Consider the following 16,307-nt stretch of genomic DNA (forward strand, 5'->3'; position numbering starts at 1 on the left):
GATTATGCAGGCACCAGCAGATTGAAGGTTGATCAGACACCGCTCAAGGTTTCCTTAGCAACTTCTGGAAGAACCTTGGATGAGAACGGCTGTTCTACACATCATAATCTAAGGCAGCAACTTGCTTATAGGTAACCAGCTATTCTCCATAAAATACAAGTCCACAATAAAGCTTTTTAAATAGTTTGGGTATTTACAGGTACCTGCAGGCAGCAAACACAGAACTGAATCATTGTACGCTTTTTAACCTGTGATGGAAGTGATCCTGTAATTAAAAAGTGATGCAATCCACATACTTGCAATAATGCTAAACCCAAAATGAGCAAGGAAGAAAAATGAAGGAAAGTGGCTAAGTCACTTGCTAGATTTTGCAAGCTGCAGCCCCCTTCACCACCCACTTTTTCCCCAATACACTCTACATACCATTGCCCTCTCTACCTCCTCACTGACCCAAAATGTACTTTACCATCTCTTGCTCCCCAGTACCTGCCAGTACCTACCCCACGGGCTGCAACTAATAGCCAGCTCCTTCCCCTGGGTAAGACAATGTCATACAAAAGTGATGCAACCAACAACTAAAACAGACTAATAGAAACACTGCACTAGGAGTATATAAAATGTGTTATACTAAATATAATCCATGAAAATAGTTTTGCTCTTTCCAGTGGTGTTTCTATTGTACGCAGTTTGAGGCATGTAAAGAGGTGGAAGATCATTTTCATACTTGGCTGGCCAGTGGAACATACGGTCACATAGTCCACCCAGACCGTTTCATCCCTGGCAACTCATGAGTTCTGATACCAGAAAGTGCAGTAACTGATAATGGTAAATGAATGAACTCTTGCAGGTCAGGAGTGTGCATACAGGTCTGCTGGGTCACCAAAGATCAGAAAGGTCTCAGTGAAGGCAAACAAACCAGGTACTGAACATTCAACTGGAGCACAGTGTTTAAAATGCATTTACTTTTTTTATAGTGCCACAGGTTGCTGCTCAGCCCTGAAAATCCTGTGTCTAGGCTTCCACTGTTTTCTGTGAATATGCACAGTAGCAGATTTGTTTAAGTGTTTTTAGGAATCTGCCAATGAAAACAAAACCACTGACACCTAACATCGCTGCCATTACATCCAGCCAGTCCTGGGCAGTCTACATGCAATGAGGCCAGCAGATCTTTTTTTTTTTAGTGGTGACAGGCAATTTTTTGTTTTCAAGTAAGTGCTATGTGCGCGTTATAGACATGTTTTTTCAGTTAGTGTAGATCAATGTTTCTCAACTATGGTTCTGTGGACCACTAGGCTACAAGGGATTCCTTTAGCAATGAGCAGTTTGCACCTCTCTGTTCAGCCTAATTGACACCAATGACATTTTTGGTTATCTGTAAGGGTGACATTCTTCCCACTGGCCAGCAACATAAGAGGCATTCTTCCCAATGACCACCACGCTAATGTACTGTGGATATATAATTATTATTACACAGTATTTATATAGCGCCAAAACATTATGCAGCGCTGTACAAAAACCATAGTCATGTCACTAGCTGTCCCTTAAAAGGGCTCACAATCTAATGTGCATACCATAGTCATATGTGTTTAATAGAGTCTAAGGACATTTTTTTTGGGGGGGGGAATCCAATTAACCTAACTGCATGTTTTTGGAATGTGGGAGGAAACCCAGAAAGATGGGGAGAACCTGCAAACTCCATGCAGATAGTGTCCTGGCTGAGATTTGAACCTGGGACCTAGCTCTGCAAAGGCCAGAGTCCTAACCACTGAGCTACCATGCTGCCCCATAATATTATAGCCGGGGGTTCCCTATAACCTGAAAGTTATTTCAAGGATTCCCGTATGCAAGAAAAAAAGTCAAGAAACACTGGTGTAGACTGTACATAGGGCTGGGCATGTCTAAATTTTCGCATAGCACACATAGACACAATGTTTTGATTTAAGCATGGCACATAGCAATAGTTCTTGCATCCTTGTGTTGGGCAACTCTGCCAAACAGCTATGTGCAAACCCAGCTGTGTCCAAACTTCTTCCCCCTCCCTGGGAATGCCTGTAGTCCATCACCGTTTCCCCTCCCTGGGAATGCCTTTGGTCTCTGACCAGTATGAAGATCCCTTACCTTAAAAGTTTATAGCTGCAATAAAGCAATTGAGGCATATAGCGAACTACAGCACCGCCTAATATATTATTCAATCACAAATGTGTCACACTGCTTACTACAACAACATTTTGTATTATTACAATAAATTAGGCACTTGTTTACACCTAATATACTTTTGGTAAATCTTCTGGTACTTTACAACTACACACTGATCCACAAAGTAAATGATCTCTGCTATAGTTCATTATATTGCTGCTGCACTGAAGTGGAACAAAAACTTTCCGAGTGATTTTTCTTGCTTTGTCTGACTCCCCATGGAGCTCCTCAGTGTGTGCGTTACTCTCATGAACGATGGGCTGAATTTGCCATTATAGGAGTGCAGAGATTACCAAACGAATGAATAATAAAGAATTGTATTATGTATGGATATTACGTATGAATATACAGCTCACATCAGTCAGTGCTACAATAGAAAGGTATAGGGGCACAAAGCTTACAGGTCAGATACACAAATTACTGCACCATTATTACACTACAGGAAGTAACCTCTAAATATGATATGGGATCAACAAAGTTCTGTAAGAGCTCAGACAGATGGAGGGAGACGTAGATGTATGAGCCAGTTTTATACTCCTAGATTATAAGCTCCTCGGGGCAGTGTCCTCTCCTCCTCCTGTGTCACTGCCTGTATCTGTCTGTCATTTACAACCCCTATTTAATGTACACCGCTGCATAATAGGTTAGCGCTATATACTGTTTAATATTATTGCAGTGCAAGCTGCATACTTAAAGGCAGCAGAGTGGTGGACGCACTTTTCAGTGTGCAGCTTCTTCTTTTACTGTGTAGTCACAGGGTGGGGGCTAAGACTTATATGTCAAAGTAAGATCAGTTCCCCTCCCTTAATAGAGGGGGGTGTTCAGCAGAGCTGTGTAAATCTCAGGACAGTACGGACATAAAATTCTATGACAGCTCTGTGATATAAGTATGTTATTGGTGAATTCAGCTGGCTGGCTGCAGTTTGATTCATTGTAATACTAAAATACATCAACAGGGCCATTCAGCTTACTAGGCATAATACACACAATATTCAAATATAATGACAGATATATACAGCTTATTACAACAGGAGCTGTGACTTTATATTATTAGGGGTATAAATTATACTTTATACCAATACACAGCTATAACAGAGTAATATGTACAGGAGACTCATATATATATATACACAATAGGATGACAGGAGATAGCAGAGATTACCACACAGAACTATTACAACACGTACAGCTTACTACAACAGACTGAGTATGTCTTCCTCTGCAGACTGTAATTCCCGACAATGTCGGGCTGTATATGGGCCCCTCTATGTCCCAATCAGCGGCTGTCACTGGGCCTCAGCAGGTAACACATAGGCATCCGGCCATCTTACTTTCCGCGATCCTTCTGCTGCCATGGTGTCATTACAGGAACTACTTCCGGGTCGCACACGGAGTGACGTCGCCTTCAGGAACCAGCAATCCCCGGGGATAGCGACTGGCTATAAAGATGGAGTCTGTGTTGCCAATGGTAACAGGATTGTGTGTTTTTTCTGGCTCTGTTCTGTAACGTTTTGTCATTTCCTCCATGATAAAATCTGTGAGTGAATGGCCTATATATATATATATATATATATATATATATATATACATACTTATATCACTAAAGAGAGTGCTGATAAACTCCCCAGTACAGAATGAGAAATATGAGCCTCAGGTTTTAATATTCCTTCCTAAGTAGTAGCATAAAAAACATTTGATATTTTAACAGAAAAAAATAGGAATACAGAAACAAAAAATGAAAATCCAGATAACACATTTTTATCTTGTATAGAGCAGAAGAGAGAAATTTGTGTTGCCATATAATCAGATGAAAGGCTCTTTTTATAAAACAGGGAAACTGACATTCACTCAAACATTCCCTGGTGGGAATCTTCCAGCAATATGTGTTGTAATTGCACTAATTGATTCCCACCAGGGAATGTTTGAGGGAATGTCAGTGCCCCTAGTGAGGTCATTGACTATAATCCTGTATCCATGAGTACAATGTGTATGGTCAGGCCGGTTAATATTGCAGGATAGAAGAGACAGGCGATGTCCCTTCTAAAATATTGCCTGTTACCTACCTGATCACTTCCAGCTTCTAGCAGAAAGACAAGCTGTGTATGTGCAGCCTCAGTTATTATTATTATTACACAGTATTTATATAACACCATCATATTACGCAGCACTGTACAAAGTCTGAAGTTGTGACACTAACTGTCCCTCAAAAGGGCTCACAATCTAATGTCCCTACCATAGTCATATGCCATTAATGTAGTCTAAGATCAATTTTAGGGGGAAGCCAATTAACCTAACTGCATGTTTTTGGAATGTTGGAAGAAACCCACACAATTATGGGGAGAACCTGCAAACTCCATGCAGATAGTACCCTGGCCAGGATTTGAACCTGGGACCTAGCACTGAAAAGCCAGAGTACTAACCTCTGAGCCACCGTACTGCCTGTTTGATACCAGGAAAACCTGGAAATCCTGGCTTCCCTTGCACGTGCCCGGATGATGTATGGTTCTGTCATCCCAGCATGGCCAATCAAGACAGCTGAAGATCATTGCAGACCGGTGAATTGGCTGGGTTAGTTCCCTTTAATATATATTCTAGTGTCCCCATTGTAAGATTTCCAATATCATCATGACAAAACAGGAAGTCGTAGTTGAGGCACCTCCCGAATAATCTGGGATTGTCTATTGGAATAAGATATTGAACGCTGGGCTAAGTACACAGGGACGGGTTCCTAACCTATCACATATATATGATGTAATGAGGGTTCAAGAACACACAGACCTGATCAATTTCACCAGGGAATGTTTAATTGAATGTCATATTCCCTGTGTAATAAACAGACCAACATATTACGCAGAGCTGTGCATTAAATAGGGGTTACAAATGACAGACAGATACAGACAGTGACACAGGAGGAGAGGACGCTGCCACAATGATAATTTAGTGGATTTTTTCATTTTAATTTTTTAATTTGATAATTGAGTGGATAGTGTTTTGTGGTTCTTACAATCCAGGCCTCTATTTATCAAACAGGGCCTCTGACTTCCCCTCAATCATTCCCTGATGGGACTCAGTTACTTCTATTAAAACACATGGGCCTGGGAGATTCCCACCAGTGAATGTTAGATTGCCTGTAATAAATATGCAGCCTTTAGTGTTTTGTAGTTCTTATGATCCAGGTCTGCTAAATCCAAAGGAGACTGAGCGGCACATTAGTAGCTATTCGGCTTGCTCCTACTTTCTGTTCATTTAATAGAGCACACAAACTTTCAAACTTGTCTACCGGTCTTCTTCTGTCTCCTAAAACCCTCACTACTTCCCACCACTACATATCTACCCTCCTATTGTGTGTTACTTCCCCCACCTACTAGATTGTAAGCTCTTCAGGCTCCTCCTGTGTCACTGTCTGTATCTGTATGCCATTTGCAACCCATATTTAATGTACAGCCCTGCGTAATATGTTGGCGCTATATAAATCCTGTTTATTATTATTATTAATAATATAATAGTTATGATGCTCACACTTTATATATAGCATGGTTGTAGTTACCAATTATAACTTTCACTTTATTTTTGTAAAATATCAGATGATGTCATTGGTTTATTATCTGATGAATGATCTGGGAACATTTCAACTGTTAAATACAAGAAAACATTGTAACAATGAGTCAACTGCCAGAATATATAGAAAGTGACTGTTATAAAGAGCAGTTTGGGATCTGTTTTATTTTACAACCGATTTGAAAAATTTTGACTAATTAAAGGTCACAGGAAAGCAATGAGGGTGCCGCGTGCAGCTCAGGAAATGAGTTTGACACAACTTCTATGTGTTTAAATTGCAACTATCAAATGTACAGTGCTTTATCTCCACCAGCACACAAAGGGCTCTATTTAAAAAACCAGAGAATCTGATATTCCCTCAAACATTCTCTGGTGGGAATCAATAACTGCTAATAAAATACATGGACCTGAAAGATTCCTGTGAGGGAATGATTGAGTGAATCTTCTGAGCTAATACACAGTGGTGAGGAATATATTGGAGATGTACAATGGAAACTATAAATCTGATCTTTAGGATCTATCCTGGAGGACTCCAACTACATTCAGGGGGGGTGACCCCCAGAAGTGCCATGGCAAGGGGAGATTTACTGGAGATCCTGGTATCTCATTGCTATCCCCTCAGATGAATGGGGTCAGATTAGTGTGGGGGGGGCTGCTGTCTACATCCTTTTTATCGGCCCTCTATACTCTATAGCAAAGATTTGTTCAGCGGTTCTATTCGCCTATATAGCAGGCGCTGACTGCAGTCTTCATTTTTATCAATCCCCAACATTCGCTCACATGTCATACAACAACATGGCCGCACGGGGCACTTCCGGTTTTCTCTGTACGTACATCCATCAGTCTAAAAAACACTATACTTTCGTGTGACGTTGTTTCCGGCGGAAGTTTGAAAGGTCGTTTCCGGTTGAATTCACGGTTAGGTTGGAATTCTGTGACGGATTGGAAGATGGTGAGTGTGGGCTGCGGGCGGGCTACGGGATATTAAAGCGGCTATATGTGCAGGAGAGGAATATGGGGTGCCGGGGTCTGACTGCGAGAAGTTTATAAAGCAATGCCGCATCGTGTATGGTGAGAGCCCGATAATACAGGAGCAGCGCACACATGGGGGGAGGGGGACTCTGTGTATTAAGTATGCAATCACAGCACTAATAATAGTTTATAAGCTCTTCACACGGCCCATTCATTCCTCACCTCTACCATCACATTCACTGGGGCCCATTCATCCCTCACCAATATCACATTCACTTGGGCCATTCATCCCTCACCCATATCACATTCACTGGGGTCCATTCATCCCTCAGCCCTGCCATTGCATTCACTGGGGCCCGTTCATCCCTCACCCCTATCATTACATTCACTTGGGGCCCATTCATCCCTCACCCCTATCATATTCCCGGGGCCCATTCATCCCTCACCCCTATCATTACATTCCTGGGGCCCATTCATCCCTCACCCCTACCATTACCTTCTCAGGGCCCATACATACATAACCAATATAATTACAGTCTCAGCTCCAAAAACTCAATATCAATCACATCAATCCCAATCATCACAGAGCTCAGCATTATCTACAGCTGGAAGATTGCATCAATGACTCTGCAAATCAAAGTGGCAAATAGCCACTTTTCTGCTATTCTGCTTCCTAGCTGCTGCAAGTATTTAGAGCGGGCCTAAAAAATGAAAACCATTGTAAGCAGGCCCGTTCTGCAAAAATGTACCCATCTATTGGCAATATCTTTTATAATATACATTAAGCTGCGATGCGCATGCATCCTGGCTGGCAGAATGAATGAACTGTGTGCATGTATACCGACTGGGCCAAGCTTGCTGTAGATCAGGAGCCTGAAAGTGCCTGAAAGATGCTGGCAAAGTAGTGAGGAAAGGTAATTAAAAAAAAAAAAAAAAAAAGTTGCGCAGGTTATTTATTGCTGAAGAGACACAGCCTGTTCCTTCTGCAATAAAGAACCTGTCTGCTCACATTTTTTATTATACATTTTAATAATTATTATTATTTTTTTCTTTTTAACTTAAATTCTGCTTTAGCAGTCCCAGGCATGTGTCTGCTCTCACTGCAGCATATGGTGGTTACTTCTTGTATGTCAGTACAGGATATGCAATTTATAGCAGTGATCTGCAACCAGGGATCATTCAGAGGTTACAAGGGGTCCTTTGAGCAATTTGTGCCTTTCAGGTCAGTTACCAATGACACCAGATCTTTTTAGCACTGTTAGGGTGACATTCTTCCCGTTGACCAGCAATCTAAGAAAGAGTCATCCCACTGACCACCAGGATAATGTGCCATTAATTGTGCATATCATAAATATTGGCAGGGGTTCCCTGAGACTTGATTGTTTTTTCAAGAGTTCCCCCACATTAAAAAGGTTGAAAAAAGCTCATCTGGCCAGTCTGACAGGTTCTAAGACCAAACAAAACCCTCTGGATAATTGCAGAGACTGTAGTTAGCTTTGTCACAGTTTTATCTCTTTATTTTTCAAAAGCCTTCGTTATAATCAGTTGAACACATTTCAGTTTTCTAATGAGAAAAGCTGGAGTGTCTTCATTTCTTCAGAAGAGGACTAACCTCAAAAAGTATCTTGATGATATCAAGATCTACAATGAAACTCATTTTGCTTAACATTGAACTGGAATCATCGTGCAGGCTTCTAGGAAAGCAGTGAACCAATTACACAAAATTGGGACAGGATGATAAGCAAGGTTGGCATATTGCAGGGGATCATTATTTAATTTTTTTGCCCCTTTATAAAAATAGAAACAGTGTATATTGCAGAATATTCTGTAAAATGAAATATTAAAATAAAATGAAAATTCAATTAAAAATTTTTTTGCATCAAATGGGGCATTATTGCAAAAAGGAACAGATGATATTCATTCCTAAAGGGGAAGTAAACTGAACAAAAAAAAAATTTACCTTTGCAGATTGGTTGTTCCATCCAGAGGTTTTCTGGATCAGGTCCTGCGTTGTCCCGGTATCCTCCTTCGTCCTGGCACAGAGAAAGTGTCAGGCGCCGCCATCTTTCTCTTTCTGGGTACATCACCCGATCATGCACTGCTCAGGCGCAAGATCGGGTGATGTAGATGGGGAAAACGAGTGCCAATCTCACTACGCATGGGTGAGATCAGCATTTTTTTCCTCATTGAAGAAAAGGCTCCTTCTGATCCCAGGCATGCGCAGAAGGAGCATTCAGTCACTGCGGTGATCAAGACAAAAGGGGTAGGGGCTTTACTTAAAAAAAAAAATAAAAAAAAAGGGGGGGTTAAGCTAAAATTATTATTTTTTACCTTGTATTAAAGCGTTTTTATTTTAGTTTAGGCCGCTTTAAATAAGCTTTTTTACCTGCCTGATCCTTGTCTCGTGACAAAATTCATTCACTGAGCTGGGCATTAATTGTGCAGATTGTATGCAACACTGTACATCTCTTCCACCATAAAACTTTTACCCTGCTTGCTTGAAATGGGGATACTGCCAACTGAAATGACCATTATGGAAAAACAGACCAGGTGATTGTGCTGGGCCTGCAAACTCTGCATTGCTGTATGTGAGGTGAATAGGATAGGTATTGGGAACACTTTTATATGAACACATATTCTGAGCTTGTTACATATGCTTGTGTTTTTATACTTTCTTCTACTCCTGTATGTATGCATGCATGTATTTAATAATTTGATTTGTCTTACAGTCTCACACAATCTTGCTTGTTCAGCCCACAAAGAGGCCTGAAGGAAGAACATATGCAGACTATGAATCTGTAAATGAATGCATGGAAGGTAAGTAGAATAAAGTTCTTTCCCAAACAATGTGTAATGATGGCTTCACATAAAGAAATATTTTACATTTTGTGTTCTGTCTTCGGTGGATTGATTTCAGTAGAGAGGTTTAGTTCAAATTTTGTCTAACAGCAGAAGCAGATAAAATTGATAACTATCTTTTAAAGCATTACCTATATATTGCATTCTTTTGTCGTTGCATTGCATTCCATTATCTCAGTGGCTTGCACTTGTTTTGAGCAAGGTATGTTTTAAATGCCACTGTTGTGGAAATAAGATCTTGCTTTAGGACAGCGGTCACCAACCGGTGGTCTGCGAAAACATTTTGGTGATCCGCAGCTCTGGCCAGTGCGCCCCCAAGCAGGGTCAGGAGAAGGACCCTGCTGGGGGGGTTCACTGGCCAGAGCCACGGGCCATGTTCCCTGTATAAATCCCAGGCTCATGGAAGTCTCTGGACACAACCTGCCCTCTCTCCCATCGCAAGCTTAAACTTGTGATGGGAGAGTGGATGGGTTCTGGCATCATGATGTCGCTAAAGGGGAAGTTTCTTCCCCTTTGATTTACACCGGCTCCCCACGGATGCGGGGTCCGGAGCCGGTAAATTTAGTGGTCTGCCAGTCCAAAAACGTAGGCGACCACTGCTTTAGGAGATGCATATAGGTAACACTTGTAATTGTAGGCACATATACATTGATACAAATGTATTCCTCAGGGATATATACATTTTACAGTTTGTGCGCACCAAATGTTTTTATAAACCCTGATTATCTGTTTGAAGTAGCAGTGGCATAGATGTGCTGGACCAACCCCAAGCAGATATGGGGGGAGGTTACAGGACTTCAACCAGCTATAGGCTGCTTACAGGAAACTACCTGGAGGTGTATACTAGACCTATCAGTCTGCAGAAAGAGAGCAGCTGTGACTGAACTCTGTTGGATTATTGCACAGATCTGAAAGAAATACAAAAAAGAAGCCAAGATTTAACACACAATTGCTGTTGTCTTTAGACAATAATTGTTTAGCTTGGTCTTCAGCTTTACTGCCTACAGTTATCAAAAACATACATACAAGTATAAACATACATACAAGTGTATACAGTTACCTGCCTACAGTTATCAAAACCTAAACCTTAAAATAGAATTGACCACAAATTAATAAAAATAAGGTAATAGATTTAGTATAGCTTTATGTTTATTTTTTTAGTTAAGTGTGTAAGGTAAAATACACAATTGGTTAGATAAATGTTGTGTACTGTGTACTACTAGATTATATTTTATTTATCTAATCTTGTATAATCCCAGTAGGCCTAAATAGAGCAAAACCACCAGGTGTCTGAAATGAGATAGCTTGTTTTATTATCACTATTACAGGCTGCTTGACAGATGGGTTATGTGCAGTGTCTGAAGTTCTTCCTAATATCCTAGGTTACAGATAGTTTGTTCCCACCTGTTTGTCTGGAGAGCTTGTCAAACTTGATGCATTGTTCAGGGCTTCGTTCAGCATGGTAGAGATCAATCCACACAAAGGACAGCTTGTTAAATCCTACAGTCCTCAGTCAGGTGATAAGGGGTCAAAGTTGGGCTTAAAGTGGAACTAAACCCACCAGTTTACCAGTTTTACAGAAAGAAAATTGATAGAAATGTTAAATACTATTACATTTTAATCAAATGTACCAATATTGATTTCTGCCATATTTTCATTAACACTCTGCCAGCTAGCACGTGCACTGTGTAGGCTACATTAAAGGCATGGCCATGTTAGTGTGCTATGGCCAGCCTTAATTGATGATCTTGTAGGTCCTCAAATGGCTGGCATTGTATCTGATAACATTTTCAGCACCATTGCAACTGCACATAGCAGCTAAGATGACACCAGGTGCTGAAACGGATGCAACGCTTCCTGGTATGTTGGATACACTCCTATGCCCATAACATTAAACCCAGATATAGTCCCTGACATTAACTTAATCTCTTCTGCAGCATAGTTGGCATATGTGTTATTGGCCACAGAAAAATAAATGTCCAAAGTCAAAATGAAACGGCGTTGATGTCCTGTTGCTGCAATTTAAGTCGTCACATTTGCTGCTAGGTAGTAGAGATGTGAATTTAATATTGTGAAATTATTAAATTTTGCTTTGTTAGAATTACACCGCTGATTAATTGAAGTGAATTTTTGCTGAAAATGACCATACTCATGGCTAGTAGGTAGACACAAGACAAAATTGGGTGGTTTGCAAACTGTGAATTGGACAGTAACAAGATTTTAAAGTTGCCATAAAACCAGAATCCCTGCTTTTTATCTGATGTTCTTGTACATATTGTTTGTGTGTGGTGTATGTGTAAATATATATATATATATATATATATATATGTGTATGTATGTATACAAAAGTGAAAGCTATAACAGTAACAACTTATTCTGTGCTTGCTTTGCATAAGAACAGATTACTTATATCATGGACATGACAGGTCTGTAGTAAAAAGAGCCAATTGGGTCCCTCACACAGCTCTGCTCTGCACCGGCTCTTCACTCTACAATGTCACAGTCCGGTTTTTCAATGTTATCTGGTGCTCATGAAGTTGATTTTTATCCTTCGTGTTAATAGAAGAATAAGGTCCAAAAAATATCTTGTGCCTAGAGTTCAGCTTTAAAACGCTACCATCCAACACTATTGAAGAAAAATGTTCAGTTTTTGTAGGACTCCTTTTGCATATCTGCATATACCCAATTCAAAGGTGTGGACAATTCCTACTGTATGCCTGCATCTTGTTTATTGATCTAATAATTTCTTTCTTTTTAGGAGTGTGTAAAATGTATGAAGAGCACTTAAAGAGAATGAACCCCAACAGTCCATCAATAACATATGACATCAGCCAGTTGTTTGATTTCATTGATGACTTAGCAGATCTTAGCTGTTTGGTGTAAGTATTTTGCCATTATATTGGGAAGAAACAATGATATATGTGTAAAGGTTCTACAAATAAACATGCAGGGCAAGGTTGAAGAAGGTTTACGGGTGTCCTGTGTCAAATTTTTACAGTGTTCTCCCTTTTAGCTGGGTGCACCACCCCGCACTTTCCAGTAACCACCCAGCTGCTTTTGGGTGATTACTGATAAGTTGGATCACAACACAGGGGCTGCCTCCCACCTACATTTTCTTCCCACCCAGCTTAAAACATTTCTGTGTTGAACACTGATTTAATAAATACCATACTATATTGAAGAGTTTGTAATTGTAAAAATATCTGCTCCAGGTTTGTTTTTTATTTATTTGCTTTTTTAATGCAGCTAATAACTATGAAAGCAGAACAAAAACTATAAAATGTAAACGTGAAATCCTGTACACATTTGATATGCATCACAGATGTCAAACTTCTTTTTATTGCATTACAATGGCATTGGTTGTAAGTGCTGTTATTTAAAAAAAAGCTACTTAAAAATAAAAGAAGCATTCTATGTATTCTTAGGAATAAACAATCAAATTTTTGTTACTGCATATTTCAATGCAGATCACATCCTTTGGAAGCAAGTCAACAGGTTTATGTGATTGCCTATTACTGCCTGTACTTCTTCCTTGCATCCTTCCGCTGCCCTAGTGGCCTTCTAAAGAAATTAAAGACACTTTTTTTTAAAACACTAAAGACTCCTAACCCCCAACTGATGGTGCTGGGTAATGGGGCCCGGCTGTCCAGATACTCACAGCTGCATCATGGGAGGAGGGGGAAAGTCTTTTTTCCCCCTTACTTATACCCTAAAATACCAGATATTTCACTTTTTTTCTAATGTAGTAACAATAAGGAGGGGTGTTAAAGTGAATCTTTTGTTTTACCCTTCATTAAGCACGTTCCTTTTAAATATTTTTTCTTTGTTAAATTAAAACTATTATACTTATTTGTAAATGTTGATCTAAACTTGATAATTTGTATAGTGACTTTAAAAGTGTATATTATACAGTGCACATAAAACGTATACACACCCCTTTTATAATGCCAGGTTTTTGTGGTGTAAAAAATGAAAAACAAATCTGTTGGGGGAAAAGGTCACTATACAAATTTTCCCATGCTCCATCAGTCTGCAATGGTAAATTAATGTCTCCCTATTTTCTGCTCTCCTGCAGGTATCGTGCAGACACTCAGACATACCAGCCCTACAACAAAGACTGGATTAAAGAAAAGATCTATGTTCTGCTCCGTCGACAGGCTCAACAAGCAGGCAAATAGACAACAAGGAGAGCAGGCACCAGAGGGTGTTCTGTTTTGTAATATAGTGGTTTTGTGTTTTCTTTATGCTCTAGGGGACAGCGTTTTTAGAATAAACTTGTCATTATGTTGGAAACTTTTACCTTTTTTTTTATTGAATATTGTTTGAGCCAACCAGAAATGTTTGGTGGTAAAATTCCCCTATGGGTCACAGTGAACTGTAGCAGCAGTAGTGGTGGAAAGTTGGACTGTTCAGTGACCTTGGAACTCCCTTGTTTTGGTAAACTAAGATCTGCTCTAAATGAGATTTTAGAAACATTTAATAAAATCTTGTAAGTTGATAACTAAAACGTGTTTTGCATTTTCATTTCCTTGGTACTTTGTTTTGTTATCAACTTTTAATAAAATATTGCCTGACCAATACCGCCATGATATTCCTTGTTCTGGCCCTTTTTTATGCAATGACAACGATGTCCCTGCCTCCCTGTTGTGCCACTCTAATTACTAGCAATCAGACCATGATAGACCTAACCTCCCTGGCGGTAATCCGAATGTGGCTCGGGGTTAATTTTAAGTGCCAAAAGCGGTAACCCCGAGCCACACTCGGGGGGTGGAATTGCAAGGGAGTTTTAAAGCCCTACCTGGTTCCCACATTCCAGCGGCGTCCTCCAGCGAGTGGCATCGCTGGTGTGTGAACATAAGGGACGCAAGACCAGGGGACGGCTGGACATCTGCTTCGGGGCTTTAGGCTGGAGGGTGGGGCTGGTAGGCGGGACCAGGCTGGAAACAAAAAATTGAGTATTTTTAAATGTACCACTTTTACATTTAATAAATACTCAATATTCAGACGGAGGTTAAATTAATCAATTTCCATGAGTAGAGAAGTGTCAGCTGCAATAATTGTATTGTGTTATAAATGGAATTTTTCTAGTGGTTGGGACAGTGAGTCTTTGCTTCTCCCCACATATCTCCATACTGGGTATGTGACGACTCACTTGTGACCTCAAGTTGTGGGTCCTTTAGGACTCAAGGAGCCTGTACCCAGCTAATGACCAACTGCTGCAGCCAATAGGCAAAGTTTATATCACCAGGAAGAGACATTACCACTGTAATAAAGATTACCCAGCTTGCGGTGTGACTACTGTTTCAGTTACATGTTTAGGTTTCTTGGTTTAGAGGTATCTTTTAAAGTAGAACTAAAGTTCCACCCTTAAAAATTATGAACAGACAGTACTTTTAATAAAACAGTTATCTGCCTGTTTGCAATCTTCTTGTGAACAGGGGCTGCCAAACATGAATGAACAAAACAATGACTTACATAATTCTAGCTTAGCCAATAAAAGTAATTCTGCTTTAGATGTAATTGGTTAAAGGGGGGTGGTTTTCCTAATTCCCAGAAATTAACTTTTAATGTGAGTAAACATTTGGTTGGTCCAGAGGCAGGCAAAAACTAAAAAAAAATATTTCTAGAAAAGGCCAATGTATCAGTTCCCCTAATCGAATTTTGCCTAAGACTATCCTTCTTAATTATAATTTTTGACACATGAATTTATAGGAAAATACAATTGGTATTCCTACTTCCTGTGGTTGGACATTCAACAGATTAAGGTGAAACTAAACTAGGTGATAGGGACACTGTATTTTCTCTCTGATCCTTCCTTCCATATCCTGATCTTCAGTTCATTCAGTCCTGGAACCCACAAGGGAAGCTTGGATTGTCAGGAATCAAAAAATTTAAGTTGGCTGGCAATCAGGCATAATATTAATAGCATTTTAATCAGTTATTCTAATCTTTATTAATTTTATTAGATCTCACAAGTCATGCTTGGTATATTCTGCCCTCCTTTTCTTCCTAAGCCGTAGTCTTACCAGTGTCGGTGGTACAGTTCGTGCTGAATCTCGGACTCCATGGCTGCTCCTTTGTGCACCATCAGTGCCTTAGGAGATGGATAGGATTGGTTTTAAATAAAGCTATGTTTTTTGTTCATATTTGGTTTTTACTTTTAATGTTTATGTCCAGGCTCCCTCTTTCTTTATTTCAATTATTTCTAACATCAATTCTCTGTAAACTCTTGTGTACTGCTGGATGAGCAGACTGTGTGAGGAGGAGGAAGCTTCCCACTCCATCTCTTGTTTACTTCTTTGTCTAGGTAATACATGGATACAAACAGTAGTACACTGGATATGTTTTTCTCCCACACTGAGTTGTTATTCCTGCATAAATTACATATCTGAACATATTTTGTTAGCATCTAACAGTTTAACTCCTTGGTTGCCAAGTATATGTTTTAGTGTGTCTTGGCTGTATCTTACTCTAGGGTAAACTAAATCCTAACATTCTAACAAAATTGCAACCAGGCAGAGGTTGGAACTCAAGTCACACGACATGGACTCGGGTCCGACTTAAGTCCACTAATGAACGACTTGCAACTCGATTTCGGGGGTTTCGCCCAGCGACTTCCAACTCGACTTGCGACTTGTTTTTTCTGCTGACAGCTGCTTTCCTTTTCATTTCTAATACTTGGTTGAAAACCCTTTGCTGGAAATGACAGCCTGTAGTCTTGA

General features: G+C 40.0%; 2 protein-coding genes across 3 annotated transcripts in view; one reads left to right on the forward strand and one right to left on the reverse strand.

Annotated features, from left to right (window-relative positions):
• SLC39A9 (solute carrier family 39 member 9) overlaps window positions 1-3,560 on the reverse strand; it is a 19,400-nt gene extending 15,840 nt beyond the window's left edge. Inside the window, exon 1 of the mRNA XM_072428800.1 lies at window positions 3,384-3,560. The gene's annotated coding sequence lies outside the window, so the exon portion shown is untranslated. The remainder of the gene's footprint in view (window positions 1-3,383) is intronic.
• A 68-nt stretch (window positions 3,561-3,628) lies between these two features.
• On the forward strand, window positions 3,629-14,092 carry ERH (ERH mRNA splicing and mitosis factor). Of its 2 annotated transcripts, none has more exons than XM_072428801.1 (4): window positions 3,629-3,664; window positions 9,456-9,543; window positions 12,344-12,464; window positions 13,661-14,092. In XM_072428801.1, the coding sequence occupies exons 1-4, from the start codon at window positions 3,644-3,646 to the stop codon at window positions 13,761-13,763; spliced, it is 333 nt and encodes a 110-aa protein (XP_072284902.1). In that variant the 5' UTR covers window positions 3,629-3,643; the 3' UTR covers window positions 13,764-14,092. The 2 variants fall into 2 exon arrangements, with proteins under 2 accessions (XP_072284902.1, XP_072284903.1); XM_072428802.1 differs by lacking the exon at window positions 3,629-3,664 and adding an exon at window positions 6,606-6,706.
• The last annotated feature ends 2,215 nt before the right edge of the window (window positions 14,093-16,307 follow it).

The sequence above is a fragment of the Pyxicephalus adspersus genome, chromosome 12, assembly GCF_032062135.1.
Source record: "Pyxicephalus adspersus chromosome 12, UCB_Pads_2.0, whole genome shotgun sequence".
NCBI lineage: Eukaryota > Metazoa > Chordata > Amphibia > Anura > Pyxicephalidae > Pyxicephalus > Pyxicephalus adspersus.

Bases quoted from the DNA above. Each gene is read 5' to 3' on its own strand.
- ERH (XM_072428801.1), top strand. From the start codon at position 3,644: ATGGAGTCTGTGTTGCCAATG. The intron at 3,665-9,455 runs GTAACAGGATTG...TTTGTCTTACAG, and splicing joins TGGAGTCTGTGTTGCCAATG to TCTCACACAATCTTGCTTGT. The intron at 12,465-13,660 runs GTAAGTATTTTG...GCTCTCCTGCAG, and splicing joins GCAGATCTTAGCTGTTTGGT to GTATCGTGCAGACACTCAGA.